Source organism: Candoia aspera, chromosome 1 (genome assembly GCF_035149785.1).
Source record: "Candoia aspera isolate rCanAsp1 chromosome 1, rCanAsp1.hap2, whole genome shotgun sequence".
NCBI classification, from domain to species: domain Eukaryota; kingdom Metazoa; phylum Chordata; class Lepidosauria; order Squamata; family Boidae; genus Candoia; species Candoia aspera.
The window spans coordinates 117,809,406-117,827,320 of record NC_086153.1 but is presented as its reverse complement, the minus strand read 5'-3'; the positions used below and the strand labels follow the sequence as shown (position 1 = coordinate 117,827,320).

At 41.1% G+C, this 17,915-nt stretch overlaps 1 protein-coding gene across 2 annotated transcripts; it reads left to right on the top strand.

Moving 5' to 3' along the window:
- Nucleotides 1–254: 254 nt before the first annotated feature.
- PRSS35 (serine protease 35) lies at nt 255–12,398 on the top strand. Of its 2 annotated transcripts, none has more exons than XM_063312577.1 (2): nt 255–1,021; nt 10,950–12,398. In XM_063312577.1, exon 2 carries the CDS (start codon nt 10,962–10,964, stop codon nt 12,192–12,194), a length of 1,233 nt encoding a protein of 410 aa, XP_063168647.1. In that variant the 5' UTR covers nt 255–1,021; nt 10,950–10,961; the 3' UTR covers nt 12,195–12,398. The 2 variants fall into 2 exon arrangements, with proteins under 2 accessions (XP_063168647.1, XP_063168656.1); XM_063312586.1 differs by lacking the exon at nt 255–1,021 and adding an exon at nt 1,076–1,270.
- The last annotated feature ends 5,517 nt before the right edge of the window (nt 12,399–17,915 follow it).

Below are 17,915 nucleotides of genomic sequence, written 5' to 3'. Positions count from 1 at the left end.
TAAAAACAGTGGCTAGCTAACTTATCTAAAAAGCCCACCTCATCTCCCACTTTATTGTTATAGCGTTTTGTTTTAAATTGGAGGAGCATTTAATTATATAGAAAAAAACTAACCAGTGACCTCCTCCTTGGGATATTTAAACGGCCCCTCTCAAGGAGAGCAAATCGGAATTGCCCGCTTGCTCTCAAGCGCCCCGCAGCGAGATGAAACGGAGGCGCGGTTCGACTGGCTGATGAGGAGTCCCGAGCAGGAATTGCTGGGAAACAAGACGTGATATTGATGGGCATTGACTGCTGGTGTATTTCACTCTGCAATTATTCTTGCACGATTTTGTACCGCGTGCTTCTACAAAAGAAACACTTGCAGAAGATTACTTCGCAATCCAGCAACAGAGAGGCCCGTTACGACTGCCCGCATGGTTCGGCTGCTTGCTTTTTGCCCCAAGAAAGCCGCCACAAAAATAGCGCCCCCTGCTCCTCAGGAAAATGCACACGGAGCAAACCCCTCAGTTCTGCTCTCCGAGACGGGCACAGAAGAGCGGGAAATGCCTTTCGCCCCCGCCGGTGGATCTGACAGGAAGGTGGCCCGTCCAGCCGCTCGGCCCCTGCTCTACGGAACAGCCGCCCCGCTCGCTGCCCTGTCCGGGAGCGCCGTCCTCGTGAGTCCTCCCGCCACTTCTTCCTCCCTTCCGTCGCTCCCGAGGCCTGTCTCCCCCTCCTTTAGCGCCTCTCTTCCCCGCCCACGCGGCGGGGAAAGACCCTAGCGGGCGGCTCCCCCTCCACCCGCTGCAGTAGCCTTCGCCAGGGCTCCAAGGGTGCCGCCGCTGCTGCCGCCACCGCCCTCTCCCTCAAGAGTCAACTGAGGGCGGCGGACCCTGGTGGGGCTGCCCCTTTGGACGGCCGTCCCTCTGCGCGTGCTTGAGATTCTGGGATTCTTCACTTTGGACATCTTCGCGTTAGCGGCTGCAGAGCGCGAGCCTGGCGAGCGAGAGGCTTGGCGAGCCGTGGCGCACTCGCGTGAGGTATGGTTGCCCCCGGGCTCCAGGGTTGCATTACTCTTCAGTCCTCTCCCGCTAAGGAAAATTCCCTACGCTGGGAATACCTTGTTTGGAAGCAATAACATTGCTTGGCTTCTAGGAAGAGTTCAGTGCTGAGCATACCTGCTAGAAAGCGTGAATTAAACGCGGACAGAATCTTCCCAGGAAATGCTTGTGCGGCTGTTGACATAGGGAAAGCTGAATGGCAACTTGGATCAAGATCAGTGGCAAAAGGTGCATTTAATGAAAGTGGGAAAATGAAAGTGTCTGGTGAATCAGAAGTGCAACGTACAAATGCACATCTGAAAAAAGTAGGCTGCAATTCCATGCCTCTTTTGGCATTGGTGCAAGGGAAGGGAGCAAATAGGCATAGGACCAGGGGGAAGCATCCCCCATCCCTAATATTTTGCCAGTTAAATCAGATTTTAAAGACAACTTAGATGGAAATAATGGTAACTTCAGGAAGATCGGTGACCAGAATTTAACACCATTTTCTTAAGGTTGGACATCATTCTTGGAAGTGAGACCATCTTTGGGATTCCTAGGAGGGCAGCAGTGGAGCCGGAGCCAGATTAAACAGCCTTGCATTTAAAGTCCAGAAAAGGAAGCCTAGGGGTGGAGGTGGATATGCTATGTGTACTCCTGAGTAGAGTTTAGGCATTGGTGGATGCATTTACCATGACAAATATTTTGGTTCTGCACAGCTGGTACACAAAGGTCTTTGAGTGTTTGCTGAGCTCCCGTACAGATTTGTCAGGGCAAAAGATTTTGCTTCTTTGAAACAGTCAGCTTTTAAATTCAGAACCAACCGTGCATTTCCTTTTTGGAAAACTGACACTAATTTTATCCAGATTGCCTCTTCGAGCTCTGTGTGTTGGAATCACAGAAGTCTTTTACTAAGGTTACTTATTTGATTTTCAGCTTCAGACACCTTGTTTAAATAAATGAAATGAAGGCAGCAGAAAAGTAGAAAGGGGGGGGACCCTAAAGAGTAATTACATTTAATAAAAACAGCCAAGGCATTTTGATTAGTCTGTAATAGAGAGTTAATTCAGGCTCCATGTGTCCCTCTGAAAGTTTTTGGCTTAAAAGACCTAGGATTCCTTCACTTTTGCATACAACAAGTGAACATGAAGGAGAATAAAGTTATGGTTAAACCCAATTTCATACACAAAGAATGGAAATGCTTTTCTTGCATTCATACCAGGCCCACAGAAGGGTTTGGCTGTGGCTTGTTACAATTTGTACATTTATGCTTTGTTGTTGGCAAAACTGAACCTCTTTTACCCATGAGTCATCCCATGGGGCTACCAAACTTCCACATACCTGTTTTTATTTGTGAGGGTTTTTTGCTCCTTGTGGACCAAGCTGGAATTATTTAGAAGGAAAAGTGATTTAGTAACATACTAAAGGTGCTTGGAGATTTCAGAGGTCTTCTTACATTGCAGAATGAACGGGAAGTAGTGTTGACAGCACTAACTCTAAGAACTCAATTAAGTCATTACCAGCGCAGAGGGAGGAAAACAGTTTCTTTGCCAAAAGTAATTTTCTCTCTCCTTGCAGTAGTTTTGAGATTTTTGGTGGGGAGAATTTGTCTTCCTGTGGGAGCCACCTGCCACTTCACTATTAAGAAGTCTCCACTCTTTAATTTCTGCCTTAACTGTGACACTGATGACTTGCATATACATTCCAATGATTCATAAATGGGTTTGTGAGCCATTATTTTGGAAACATACCACTCTACATTGCAATGTAGATGTTCAAGAAAGTGGAAAATAACTGTGAGGTTCTGGAATTTGTCTTAGATTACTGTGCACTGAAACAGGTACACCTTTGGATACAAATAGCTACATTTTACACTTTCTTTTGCAAGTATGCTACTGAAGTTTAATTTCACCTATAATACATACTTCCAGTCACTCTCTTTCAGCCCTAGGAAGGAGGCAATTGCAAACCACTTCTGAAAGTTTTTTCTTGCCAAGAAAACTGCAGTGACTTGTCCAGACAGTTGCCAGGAGTCAAAAAAACTGACTTGAAGGGACCAAAAAAAAGGCATAAAAAAGATTGGATTGTAAGAAAAATATTGGAGGAGATGGGAGGGAATTTCTCAAGAAGAGAGTAGATGAGATAAAGGAGAGTTAAGTGTATTTAAAGAACGGAAGTGAGTAATCTAAAGTGAGAGTCCCAAGAGTGGACCACCTATTGTATCTTGAGGCATTTTCTGGATGATCCAATCCATTTCATGTAATAATTAAACATCCAAACCCTTGAGATAGGGTAGGATAGGAAATCTACATTTTAAAAGTCTGAATGTTCTCACCACCTTGTAAATTCTTAAGTGGTTCTTGGGAGACATGGTGGAAGTACTCTTTGAGGGAGCTATATCTTCATCAAAACAGAAAAACAAGAGTCCTTCCAAATTATACATTATTTCAGAAAGATAGATTAAAGTGGCACTCTTTCGAGTAAATTGCATCCTCTTGTACTGTACAGGTAGACCTCGACCTATGGCAGCAACTGGGACCAGAACTTCCATCGCTAAGTGATGTCGTAAAGCGCAACCGCATCGCTTAGTGATGGCAATCCCTGAAGTCTTGGTTGCCATTGTTAACTGAATCCCATTAGTTAGGCGAGGCAACTTCCTGCCAGTTTCCCACAACCAAAGTCAGTGGGAAAGCCGGCAGGAAGCTGCAGGTCCCAGGCAGGTAAGTGGCTACTGCTGGGTTGGGGAGGGAGCAAGGGGCTGGGCGGGGGTGTGCGCAAGAGGCACCATGAAGGTCAGGGAAGGTGTGGGAGGATATGCGAGAGGTGCCTCATGGGTTGGGGAGGGTTTGCAATTGGTGCCATTCAGGTCAGGGAGAGGCACTGCATGGGTCAGGGAGGTGCGTGAGAAGCACTGTGTGGGTTGGGGAGGGTGTGCAAGAGCCACTGCGTGGGTCAGAGAGGGTCCCTGGGAGTGCAAGAGTGGCTGATGCAGCACAAGTGCAGAGGGACTGGGGGAGGGTGCGCGGCTGGGGGAAACTTACCCCAGCGACTTGTAATCTTCCCTGCTGGCTTCCCCTTTGGTTTCTGGGGAAGCCAGCATGGAAGGTTGCAAATGGCCATCATGTGATTGCGGGGCACTTGGGAATCAGTCGTAAGTGCGAACAGGGTGCCAAGCACCCAGATCGCAATCATGTGACTGCAGGGGTGCTGGACTGCCAGAACTGCAAGGACCGGTCGTAGCCACCATTCATTCAGCTCTGTTGTAACTTTGAAGTGTCGTTGAACGAATGGTCGTAAGTCGAGGACTACCTGTAAACCTTTTATGATCTAACAGTAATGATTATTAGAGTAAATGCAAATTCCATTGATAGTGGGTTCTGTCTATGTGCAAAATGTTTTCAGGATTTCAGAACTATAAACTGCTATCAGGAGGTTCCCATTATTCTTATTAACTCTGGCAAACCTTAACCATTTGTTGCATGGGTGAAACAAGTGAAAGAACTGAAGGGTGAAGTCAGTCAGTGAAGTTCCTTTAACTGTGCTTACTGCATACCTCTTTGGCCTGATCAAGTATCTTACACTTTGTTGGCTGGATACAGGGACCTTTTCCATTTACCTTCTTGGCATCTTCTTTAGGCCCTTTTAGTTGGAAAGTTCTGCCCATAGAACCTCACTGCTATTAGGTGATTGTTTTTCCTGGCTAGCTTATGGAGATGAGAATTAATAACACCAGAGAAAGTATTATTATTTCCATTCTATACTGATAGATAATAGATTTTTGAAATATAAGATAGGATTTTTTAAAAGCCAATATTTAAAGTTCAGGAAGCATTTTATAAAAAGCAAAATAAGATGCTCTCTACTCAGATTTACAGTCTAAAAAAGACAAAACAGCAAAGAGGAAGGCATATGAATAAGTACATAGGAATTTGTGGAGTCCTTGGTGCTCTCTGAACTTGGTTGTTTGCTTGAAGACATTTCATTACCCGATTAGGTAACATCATCAGTATGAATGAGTGTGGGTTTTGCTCCCTGTTTATATATAGTAGGTTGCCCTGCCAGTGCTGGTGGGGGTGTCGTTTTCTCCTTGGTAGTTCCTTGATTAGGCTGTTGTTTTCTGCTTGATTGTTTGTCTGGTGCTGATCCCTGCTTATCTGGGTGTTGGCTGCTGGAGAGGATGTGTTCTGGTCTTTTTGTTTCCTTCTTAGCTTTTTTATTGTCTCTTTTGAATGGTGTGTAAATGTGGTTTATCTCTATGTATGTATTGATGGCTGATTTGTCTAAAAGCCAAGCTTCCAGGAAGTCCCCAGCATTTTTGGATTTAGCTTGGTCTAGGATGCTCAGTTTCCCAGTTGAAAGTACGGTTAAGTCTGTCCATGTGTTGAGAGCTTAAGGAGTTTTCATCGTGTCTTCTGACTGCTAGTTGGTGTTCATGGATGCACTCTGCTAGTCTTCTGCCTGTCTGTCCTACAGAGTGGCTGCTACAGTCCTTACCCTGTATGTTGTAGGTGACTCCTGTTTTTTCTTCTTGGGCTACTGGGTCTTTTGGTTTAATTAAGATGTTTTGGAGGGCTTTAGTTGGTTTGTGTGCTACAGTGATGCTGTGTGGTTGTAATAGTCTGTTGGTAGAGTTTCCAAGATGTTTATGATGAATGGCGGTGTTATCCTTTGCATAGCTTGTGTTGGTTGCGCTGTAGTGGGTTGAGTGGTCAGGCACTTTTATCAAACCCACTGCAGCACAACCAATCTTCAAATTCAGAGGTAAGGGTCTTTCTTAGCCTTGCTGTGAGAAGATAACCAGGAGGTACAGGGGCATTCAAAACTTATGTGCTACCAGGGAGCCATGGCTGATTCACATTGTACATCAATAATAGCATATTCAAAGAGCACAGTCTGAATTATTAAAACACATTTTTATAGTGCTGCATTAGGTACATTTGAAATAAGTTTTCTGCCCTCTAGTGGTTATTTCACAAGCATATTTGAGTTTAAGATGAAAGGAAAGTTAAAATGAAGGGAAACTTTATTATTTATTTTACTGTAATTCATCATTCACACAGTCTTCAAGCTGGGGCAAAACAATTAAAAATATATGGGAAAACAACATATAAAAGATACAATTAGTTACTGTACAGATATAAAAGATACAGTTCAGTAGCTTAAATTTAAGCAACTTGCTCTTATATTTAGTCTGTTTAAACTAAATCTAGTTTAAATAAAAATAACTTGTACTTTCTCCAAATGATGGTAGACTTGACAGAAATGAGAAAAGTCTTTATAAACTGTATACACTTGTCCATAGGATATTAGTATGATCAGCAGTTGTAAAGTATCAGTCTGAGTTAGTAAAAGGACCATTTCTGATAGGACATAACCAAGTTTATGTCCAGAGTTGTGCTTATACCACCAAAAGTGACCAATCCAAGCAATATTTTCCATCTGATCTACTCCCTATCTTGTACAATGCAAGAAACCACTCACAGCAGAACATAGATAGCTAAACGCTTTCTAGGTCTTTTTAAGGATTAGAGCAGCAGCAGCTTCATCATTACCTTGATGAGGACAGGAGTCACCTATAACATACAGTGTAAGGACTGTAGCAGCCACTCTGTAGGACAGACAGGCAGAAGACTAGCAGAGTGCATCCACGAACACCAACCAGCAGTCAGAAGACACGATGAAAACTCCTTCATCTCACAACACAGGGACAGACTCAACCATACTTTCAACTGGGAAACTGATGGGCACATTTAAAAATTGGTGCTATGGGGCTTTGTGAGTTTAGAACGTGGCTGCAAAGGTGGGAATTGCCAATTATTAACTTATATGCCATAAAACAAACTGGTGAGGATTCTCTGCACCACTTCTTCTAGCCCCCTAAGAAGTTCTCTGTCACTTTCCTGCAGGCTTTGACTTTTTTTCTGGCAAATGATCACTCTTTGAAATAAAACAATGGGCTTTGGTCCCCACCATTATTATTTTCAAGGAATTTCTGTGAGGCCTAGAGGCAACCTTGAAAACAACAGTGATGATGCTAGTGCTTACCTTTACTAAAGGAACAAGGAAAGGAAGGTGTCCAGAGGTGCAATATAGGGGGCTGCTTGATTTGAGCCCCAGATGAAAAGTGGTGGGTGCTGCTGCCTTGCTGTCACCAACAAGAAGCTCCCTTGCTGGAAGCTGAGGAATTCTCATAATACTGTGTATTTACAAAAGTATATATGGAAATGAGGCAGAAGACCAAGGAGAAGATATCTCAGGTTTTTATTTCACTATTGGGAGAAGAGAGTGAATGAGAGACAGGACAGGGAAGTGGGTGCTTATTGATGTTCTGTCCTCCATTTTTGAGGTAGAGGAGAATATGATGGCCAGGGGAGGAGTTAAGTGGCGTTTACTTCTCTGTTGTGATTGGGCTAGCCACAGTCACACTGTGGCACTATCCTCCATTACATCAGATGTGCCCACAGTTAATTACAAGTTACCTTCCTGAATTTGCTGCAGTAAGAAGCATATATTTAACAAACCAAAATGCAATACAAGAAGCTGGTGTGGTCCTTGCGGTTGTGTTAGGGCTAGTTTCAGAGCATTGCAACATTCAAGCTGTTTTTTATACAAACCATCTGAGCGAAGAGATGCTATTAATACCTCCAGTTTCAAAAAAAGGATCACTGTTATTGAAACAACAGGTTGAAAAGAACTAGAAATTTAATATGATTATGTCTACTGCTGGTTTGAGTGTTCATCAAAATGGAGGGAAATAACATTTAACCTGCTTCTGTTGCTGCTTCTGAATATACAACCATGGTAACCTATAGCAGATCATCCCAACCTAGTGCCCTCCAGTTATTCAAAATACTACTCCCAAAATTCTAGGAATTGCCATATGACTAGGTTATGTCCATGGTTAATTGAATTTCTCAAACTAAATAATGCTATAATGGGTTGCTACGGAGGGTAAAGCTCCATTAAAATCACATCACTCCATTCCTCACTATGCAACTGAAGGCTGATAAGCTGAACAATATGGAATAGTGGTTGGGGCTCCATGGGATTCTATGAATTGTTTAGAGACCAGCCAAAGGCTACTTCTCTGTGCCCAAGACTTCTTATTCTGGAAATACAGCTATCAAAAGAATGATGATCTGCTCTTTGTTGCATTTTACATGCCATTCTCATATATGTTATATATCACCTTAATGGAATAATTATATTTTCTTACTTTAGGACTTAAGCCCATGCTAATGTGCATTTCTTCAGTAGTTTTTAATACATTATTTTTCTTCACCATAATGTGGACTTCAGCCCTTTTTGAATGCTGTCATATAATGCAAAACACCTTTCTACAGATCTGCATTTTTTTTAACACTGACTACAACTTCCATCCAGGTGTTGTTCTTTATTTGTTCAGTCGCTTCCGACTCTTCGTGACTTCATGGACCAGCCCACGCCAGAGCTTCCTGTCGGTCGTCAACACCCCCAGCTCCCCCAGGGACGAGTCCGTCACCTCTAGAATATCATCCGTCCACCTTGCCCTTGGTCGGCCCCTCTTCATTTTGCCCTCCACTCTCCCTAGCATCAGCATCTTCTCCAGGGTGTCCTGTCTTCTCATTATGTGGCCAAAGTATTTCAGTTTTGCCTTTAATATCATTCCCTCAAGTGAGCAGTCTGGCTTTATTTCCTGGAGGATGGACTGGTTGGATCTTCTTGCAGTCCAAGGCATTCTCAGAATTTTCCTCCAACACCACAGTTCCAAAGCATCGATCTTCCTTCTCTCAGCCTTCCTTATGGTCCAGCTCTCGCAGCCATATGTTACTACGGGGAACACCATTGCTTTAACTATGCGGACCTTTGTTGTCAGTGTGATGTCTCTGCTCTTAACTATTTTATCGAGATTTGTCATTGCTCTTCTCCCAAGGATTAAGCGTCTTCTGATTTCCTGACTGCATCTGCAGTAATCTTCGCACCTAGAAATACAAAGTCTTTCACTGCCTCTACATTTTCTCCCTCTATTTGCCAGTTATCAATCAAGCTGGTTGCCATAATCTTGGTTTTTTTGAGGTTTAGCTGCAAGCCAGCTTTGCACTTTCTTCTTTCACCTTCATCATAAGGCTCCTCAGTTCCTCTTCGCTTTCAGCCATCAAAGTGGTATCATCTGCATATCTGAGATTGTTAATGTTTCCTCCAGCGATTTTAACTCCAGCCTTGGATTCCTCAAGCCCAGCATGTCACATGATGTGTTCTGCGTACAAGTTGAATAGGTAGGGTGAGAGTATACAGCCCTGCCGTACTCCTTTCCCAATCTTAAACCAGTCCGTTGTTCCGTGGTCTGTTCTTACCGTTGCCACTAGGTTGCTATACAGATTCCTCAGGATCCATCCAGGTGCATGTCCTTAAATACTTCACTTTGGCAATATAATTAGAAGCATTCTAATTTGCAGATGTGGAAAGTTTCTGCATTGCTGGCTGTATGAAGTGGGAGAAGAAGGCAATCTCTGTTCTCAGAAAAGTTGCAGCCAAAGAATAGGAAACCATTTTAAAGCCTTAGGGCCCTTTCCGATGCAAGGGCTCCACCAGATCAGAATAAGCATATCCCTTGTATGCTTTTGGCCATATTTACATGCAGAGATTAACTCTGGAAGTTAACTGGCTCTGCTCTTGCTCCAAAAAAAAAAAAACGCAGCAGAGACAGATCAGCTCTATTTCCCATGTAACTGCAGGGCTGATGGCTCCTCCCATCTTGTCCTTGCTCTTGGGATTTCCCCTTCCTTCCTGAAGCAAAGGTCAGATGATGGTTAGCTGCCATTGTGCCATTTTATCTGCTCTAAATACGGCTTTGCCCGTAGCTGCTTTTCAAGATGGTTCAAAGGAAGAAAGCACAGCAAAGGATAGATGTTGCTTTTAGCACTCCCTCATTGGCCAACTGGGGAGTGTGCTGGATGGCTTAAATAGAAAAATGTGAAGATATTCCAGGCAGCAGCAGAAAAACACTTTTGAGAGTTGGAGGGATGAAACTGGGAACCATGTGAAAGGGGCTTAGTGTGTTTCTTTTACATAGTTTACTAGGTATCCTAAAGGTCTGGGTTCAGTTTCTGAGTCAACATGGAAATTTATCAAAGGTTCATGAGAAAGGTACTTCACTTCTGGATCAGTCTTGTTTTGTTCTCTCTTTATGTTTAATATTTTTAAAATATAACAAATTCAGTTATGGGATCTTCTGGAACCACCAATGAAAAGTAGAGACTTAAAAGTAAATTTTTCAAAGGCATCAGCTGTGATGGGTTTCCCTCAAACTCTTGTTTCTTAAATATGTTAGTTCAGTTCAGTACTTATGGATATGGAATACAAGAGTTGGAATAAGTTGTGTTGTAGAGTGGTTAAAGTCTTGGATTAAGTTTCGGGGAGACTCTGACTTCAGTCCACTTGCAGCAGAGTAACCTTGATGGGTGACTTCAGGCCAGGCACTCTTTCTCAGCCCAACCTACCTCACAGGATTATAGCTCTGAGTACAAGATGAAGTGACAGCCCCATATAAGGCACTTTGAACTCCTGGAGAAAAGCAAGGATATAACTCTAAAAAATAATACTAATTTCTTTCTAATCCTACACAGTACAAAGTCCAGAGCACCATATGGTTGTAAGTAGACTGGAAAAATGTGTAATAAATAAATAAGTATTTCTGGCTTTGCTAGCCACGTGAGTGCTATGCTTAGATATTTATACAGTTAGATGCAGAATTCAATCTCAAAAAGCTAAAAATAAAAAAAAGCTGATAATTATATGAATATATTATTTTATTAGATTTATTGTCTTCATAGGACTATTTTTAATATCCTTACTATGGCATACATTTATTACAAGACTTTATAGAAGCTTCTGTACAGTTATGGTAATTAAAATAATATTTTTATCACATTTTGTTTTTTCAAAACAGAAGCAAAGCAACATGATGGCCTTAGTTCTGCTAGTTTCCACTCTTGCCTTCAGCCTCACAAGTGGAATAAATCTACAAGATTTTAGCTGGCAGTTAAAAAAAATACCACGGATTGTGAAGGAAAAGACTTTCTTCCTTGGCACTCCTAAATTTGAAGGCAGTGCCAAATTAGAACTGAGTGGCGTATGTGGGATTGAGTGCCAAAGGACACTGCCAGTGCCACGTTGGTCTGATCTGAAGGAGCTGCTTTCCTATGAGACAGTCTTTGAGAATGGCACGAGGACCCTGACTGAAGTGGAGGTCCTGGGGGTGGAGCCTGACCCAGGTGTAAACACTACTAATCAGGTGCTAACAAGAAGGAAGAGACAGGTCTATGGCACAGACAGCAGATTCAGCATTTCAGACACTCGATTTCTGACCAACTTTCCTTTTAACACAGCTGTGAAGATCTCAACAGGCTGCAGTGGCATTCTTATTTCCCCAAAGCATGTACTCACTGCTGCCCACTGTGTGCATGATGGTGAAGATTACATTAAAGGTAGTAAGAAACTGAGAGTGGGGCTGCTGAAGCTGAAATCCAAAGGCAGCGGCAAGAGACGCAGGGGAGCCAAGAGGAGTAAGAGGGAGGTGCCAGAAGTCAAGGACGGTGAGACTGACTCCAAACTGCAGAAAAGGGGATCTGGCAGTAGAGCTGGCAGAAAACAAAAGACATCTGTGTTGAATGAGAGGAAGTCGGAGCGTAAGCCCTCCTTCCAATGGACCAGAGTTAAAAGTACTCAGATCCCCAAAGGCTGGAAAAGAGATGTGACAGGAGATGTCGCAGTTGATTATGACTATGCAGTTTTGGAACTCAAGCGTCCCCACAAGAAGAAATACATGGATCTTGGCATCAGCCCAAATAGCAAGATGATTCCTGGAAGTATGATCCACTTTTCTGGATATGATGCGGACCGAGCTGGCCAACTGGTTTATCGTTTTTGTAGCATATCTGATGAATCCAACGATCTCTTCTACCAGTATTGTGATGCTGAGCCTGGTTCCACTGGTTCAGGAATCTACCTCCGCCTTAAAGAACCAACCAAGAAGAAATGGAAACGCAAAATTATTGCTATTTATTCTGGTCATCAGTGGGTGGATGTTAATGGAGAACAGCAGGATTACAACGTTGCAGTTCGAATTACACCCCTCAAATATGCTCAGATTTGCCTCTGGATAGGGAACAGTGGCGATTGTGCACAGGGCTAATGACATATAATACAAGATCACCTAGTATCTAATAGGGCTAGGCAATGAAAGTCATACGTTGACTTGGTTTGGTTTTATTTGAACTTGACACCAGAAATTAGCCTTTTTATATTGAGAAACAAAAAATTTACCCAGCATTTACTAGAATTTTTCTACTAGGTTAATTAAATTAACCATAGATACAAGGTGCACTTAAATGCCAGGTTGTGTATATATGTGTGTGTGTATGTGTGTTATACACACACACACAGTATATATGTACTGGTAAGTTTGAATAATTCATGTCAAAGAACAATTGTTCTTGGCTCCTTCAGTTTGTTACTCAGTTAACATTTTAAAGAAAAGATTCTTCTCTGGTAACTGGTATTATTAAAACATTGATTACTTTATTTTCAACATATTAACTTGTCTCAGGGCTCTGCTCAAATAAGCATCGCACATTCATTATTATCTAGTAACTACAGATGATCCAAATTCTGAAACATGGGGATAAGACAAGAAACAGAAAAATCTGATCTTCACACTTTGATGGCCCTGCCAAGTTAGTGTTTAAGGAATATGTAAAGCTTGGGTATCCCATTTTCTTGAATTCTAAAACAGCAAAATGAAGCCTAATCAATGCAGCATGTTCCCAATTTGGAAAAAAGAGAAGGAATCATATAATTCAATGCCTATAAATCAGATTTAGAAAATAAAACTGGGAGTATTAAAATGGTATTTGTTTATTCAGTCACTGCTTTGAACAAATCCCTGTCCTTTTTTATTGTTATTAAGGTGCAGTAGTGATGGTTATGTATTCTAATTTTTAAAACTATAAAAAGCTCAATGTATCCTCCTATCAGAACTAGGAGATGACAGTAGCCCAAGAAGCCATATATATGCTCCTGATGGTAGGGGAAGCATGAAGGAGAAGAGAACAGCTCTGTGGTCTCAAATGTAAACAGATGTACAGTAATTGCCACATCTGTTGAAGTGTACCTGAAAGTCTTCACCATAAAGGTAACATGAGATGCACAAGTTGCACCAAGACTCTGTTTCCCAACCTCAGCAACTTGGACGTGTATGAACTTCAACTCCTAGAATTCTTAGCAATGGTCATGCTGGCTGGGGAATTCTGGGAGTTGAAGTCCACACACCTTAAAGTTGCTGACGTTGGAAAACACTGTATTAGGATTTACCATTCAGCCTTTCTTTCTTCAAATAGATGGCGATGTGTGGAAATACTGTAGCTCTTCAGATTTCCACAACTACCAAAGCCAATAATTATTTCCTAAATCATGTTCTAATGTTTACAGAATAATGTAGGTTAACTATCATGTAAATATATTACTGATTTATTATGTAGCAAGAATTCTCTTGGGTTCATTTCAAGTTTTGAACCTCCGCTTTTACTAGAAAAGCATTTAAAGTAGGCTTGTTATTTAAAACATACACATTTCAGTAGCTTTTCAAAATAACTTCAAAGATTGTAATGTATGTGAAGGCCATTTGGAGAAAACAAAATCATCAGGACTCTGTTTAATATGTAACATTAAGGTGGAATATTCCTGGCCATATATAATCTTGGTTTTATTAATATTACAATAATTTCATTTTAACTTGAATTGATCAACATTTTTGTAAAGAAATGTGTAGTAAGAAACAAACGTTTTAAAATATATATATGAATGTGAAAATCACTAAACCCTTAAAAGCACTTCAGTTTGAATGAAATATTCTTAAATTTGTTTTTTGCTATAACTTGAAAAAGTATTAAATCTAGAATTGACATGCAAAGGCATTTTTATGATTTCTCTGTAAGTGAATTGTGCATTTCAAAACATCCCAGATCAAATTAATTATAATCTATAATCTTATTCAGAAATATTCTTACTTTGAATTATTTTTTCAAATATGAAATCCATAAGGAAAAAAAGACACAAATAAAAGACCTTTATACATCATGATGTTCTCAAAAGACATCAAGATAATAAATAAAACGTATTAAAAGTTTGCAATACTGTAATTTAAAAACAAAAACTAAATTTTATTGTATCTAGAAAACATGGTGTTCTAGTTGCTGTTAGATTCAACAGATTAATGGGTACAATAGTCACAGATAATGGGAATTCCAATTCAATAATATCTGGAGGACCACAGGTTTCCTGCCATTGGCTTCAAAGTATTTTCAAGCAATCTGATCATAGGATATCCCTCTTGAAGGGGCTAAGCTCTATGTCAGTATGAATTGGTATCATTAAATTGTTATTTACTGTAGGTTCAGTGTGAAAGTAAGAAAGTGAAAGTTGCATGTTACACTGCAGTGAATGGTGATCACTGGATTCACTGAATGGAAGAATCAGAGATGAATTTTGGGAAAAATTATATTCTGAATAAATGGGATCCCGAGGAAGAAAAATTCTTCTAGGTTCATGAGTGAATGGGTCTGATCAAGGGAGTACAGGAAAAGGGATAGACCATTTGGAGACCCAAGAATGAGTTACTGTTTAGACAGTAACTCTTTGTTGTTAATATGGGATTTAAGCAGAAGTCTGTTCATGGCAAAAGAATACATATACATATAAAAGCATTAATTTGTTTATGACGAAAACAAAGAATTAATGAAGGACGTAAGAATGATGGATAGGGATGTGCAGACTACTCCACAGACAGAATAATTGTCCCAATTGTAGCATTTGGACAATCTATCTATGGAGTAAAATTTGCATGCACAGTATTGTTTGCTGTGATTTGAATCTGGTCTGCTTTGGATAGAATCCAAAAGTGCAGTGCTCTAGACAGTGAATACACCATTCCATTTCTAGAGTGGGGAAACAGTTACAGATCTCCTTTCATCCAAAAACTGCCTGGCTGTCAGTGGAGCCATAGAACTCACAGAGTCTTTAATGATAAAAGGTTCTCAATTTGTAACAGTTTTTTGGTAGTCTCAAGAGACATCTTGGGAAAAAAATGGACATGGTAGAAAAGTTTGGTCTAAAGTTTGGAAACCAGGAGTTTGGAAACTAGGAGACTGAGAGTTCTAGTCTCATTTTAGGCATGACAGCCTTCGGGGAGGCCTTGGCCCAGTCCCCCTCTCTCAGCCCAACTCACCTCATAGGGTTGTTGTTGTGGGGAAAATAGGAGGAGGAAGGAGTAATAGGGATGTTTGCTGCCTTGAGTTATTTATAAAAATAATAAAGGCAGGATAAAAATTAAATGAATAAATGTAAAAGTGAAAAGGTGTATGAAAATAAATTCAACTCCCAACAGAATGAATGAAAAGTGAACTTAAGGAAAGAGGATGTAGTAGTTGCTTGGATCAGAGTGAAAAGAATTACGTTACAGAGTGCACAAAAGTTACCAAGTTACTCTAATGGAAAGAATGAAATGTTGACATACTGAAGAGGAAAAGGCTATGGATGGGGAAAAGTGCATTTAAGAGAGTGATTACTGCAAGAAAGGAAGAGAGACAGTTATTGTAAAATGTGTACATAGAAAAAGATAGTTGCAAAGAATGTCAAAGCAAGGAACAGTTAAGATTAAAAGACACAGGGAAAATGCAGAGCATATTCATGGAAATAGAAATTTATTTTGGAAATAGGTGAAGAGGATTAAATGAATCTCCATTAGAGTGGTGAAATGATTTGGGATGAAACTGAAGTCAGGGAATGCTAGAAGCATTATTTTAGAGATCTGCATGACAATTCTAGTGATATGCCTAAATTGAAATGAACATTATAAATGTTAGTGTCCAAGAAAAAAATGATAAAAAGGAAATAAAGTTTAATTAATTAAAGGATGAAGCGGTTTATGGATATGGTGGAAACAAGGATAGTTTGTAAGAATAGAAAGAGAGGTACAGTGAATGGTGTTGGTGCAATGTTTTCTTTTTCTTACTACATGCTTTTTTTTTTTAACTTACCATTTCGTACTCCTTTTCTGCACTCTGCATAATGTTGAATAGTATGATGGGTATGTATGTATATATGTAAGGTAATAAACATAACTCAGGTTTATGGGTATACCTTGCTGGAATTTACTTCATTTATTTAGACCGAAGTTCTATTACATAGCTTGGAAGTAGTGTGCATTCAAATTAATAAATAGATCAGGGTTTTTCAAACTGGGTTCCACAGAACCTTAGGATTCCATGAGGATTAATTACTGGGTTCCATAGGAAAAAGTTGCGGGGGGGGGAACCTCTTTGTAAGGGAATCTAAGGTTGTGTTTGCTCATGATGCCTAGTTGTACGTCTCCACTCTGGGCCAACCAAGTGATATTGTCAAGGTCCTTTCCCAGTGTCTGGTGGCTGTGAGGGTCTGAATGGGGGAGAATAGGCTTCAGCTCAACCCTGGCAAGGCTGAGTGGCTTTAGGTTTTAAAGGCCCCCAGCTCCAGGGATTTTCAATCTGTAACTCTGCATAGGGGTACATTTTCCCAGTTAGAGTTGGTATGCAATTTGGGGGTGGTCCTGTGCTTTTGGCTCCTGCTTAAAGAGCAGGTAGTAGCCATCACCAGGAGCGTTTTACACAAGTTCATCTTTTGTAGCAATTGCACCCATTCCGGACAAGGAGACTTTACTCATGGTGACTCATGTCTTAGTCACCTCCCATTTGGATTACATGCTCTTCATGGGGTTGCCCTTGAAGAGAACTTGGAAACTGTAGCTGGTTTAGAATGCAGCAGTGTGAGCAGTTTTGGGGGTTTCTCATTACAAATTGTCCTAGCTTAGTGACCACAATTGGGACCAGCAACTCGATTGTTAAGCAAAGTGGTTGCTAAGTGAAACCACAACAGTGCTTATGATCTTACTTCAGCTTTCCTTTGGTTTACAGACCTGCAAAGGCTGTAAATGCGAGGATTGGTTACAAAGTTAGTTTCTCATCACTGTCGAATGGCCACTGTATGAGGCAGTTGTTAAGTGAGGGCTACCTGTACACCCATACAACATGGCTGTTTTGTGAGCTATACTAGCTGCCAGTAAACTTCTGAGTGCAAATCACCTACAAAGCCCTACATGGCATAGAGCTAAGCTATTTACATGACCACCTTTTTCCCATTGTTTCTCCTCAGTCCACCTGATCTAGTAGAGGGGACATGCTCCATGTTGCTTCTATCAAACAATAGCATCTTGTTGGACCCCAGAGTTGTGCCTTCTCAGTGGCAGCATCTGCCCTGTGGAACAGAATCCCCCCTGAGATTTGGATGGCCCCAACCCTGTAAACCTTTTCGCAAGGCATAAAAGTCGTGGCTATTTCCCCAGGCCCTTGGCTCAGGTGGATAGATGACCTCTGCTGTTAGCAATGTGCCTTTTCTGTGAGTGGGGTTATTGTTTATCCTTGGGCACCTGTGGTTATATATCGTGGGCTTTTCTGTGTTTTAATCCTTATGACTCACCCAGAGTCACTTGTGAGAGATGGGTGGCTATATAAATCATATAAATATATAAATAAGCCTCAATCTTAGTCCCTTGCAAAGAGGTCTTCTTTCCTTAGTCCTTTAAACAAGAGACTAAGGGGGGAAAAAACCCTCTGTGAGGGGCTCAGAGAAAAAAAATGTCAAAATGCAGTCAAACATCCACTCCTGCCATCCAGGGTGCCTGGGGCAATTTGTTTTAATGTACAGGGGACAGGGTGGGACTTGTCAACTGACATTCAGAAGCCCCACCCTTTTGGATCAGGGGCTCCAATAATTAAAAAAAATCAGGTTCCAAAGCATGAAAAAGTTTGAAAATCCTTGTTTT

Excerpts from the sequence above, each read along its gene's own strand:
- PRSS35 (XM_063312577.1), top strand. The coding sequence starts at position 10,962 with ATGATGGCCTTAGTTCTGCTAGTTTCCACTCTTGCCTTCAGCCTCACA.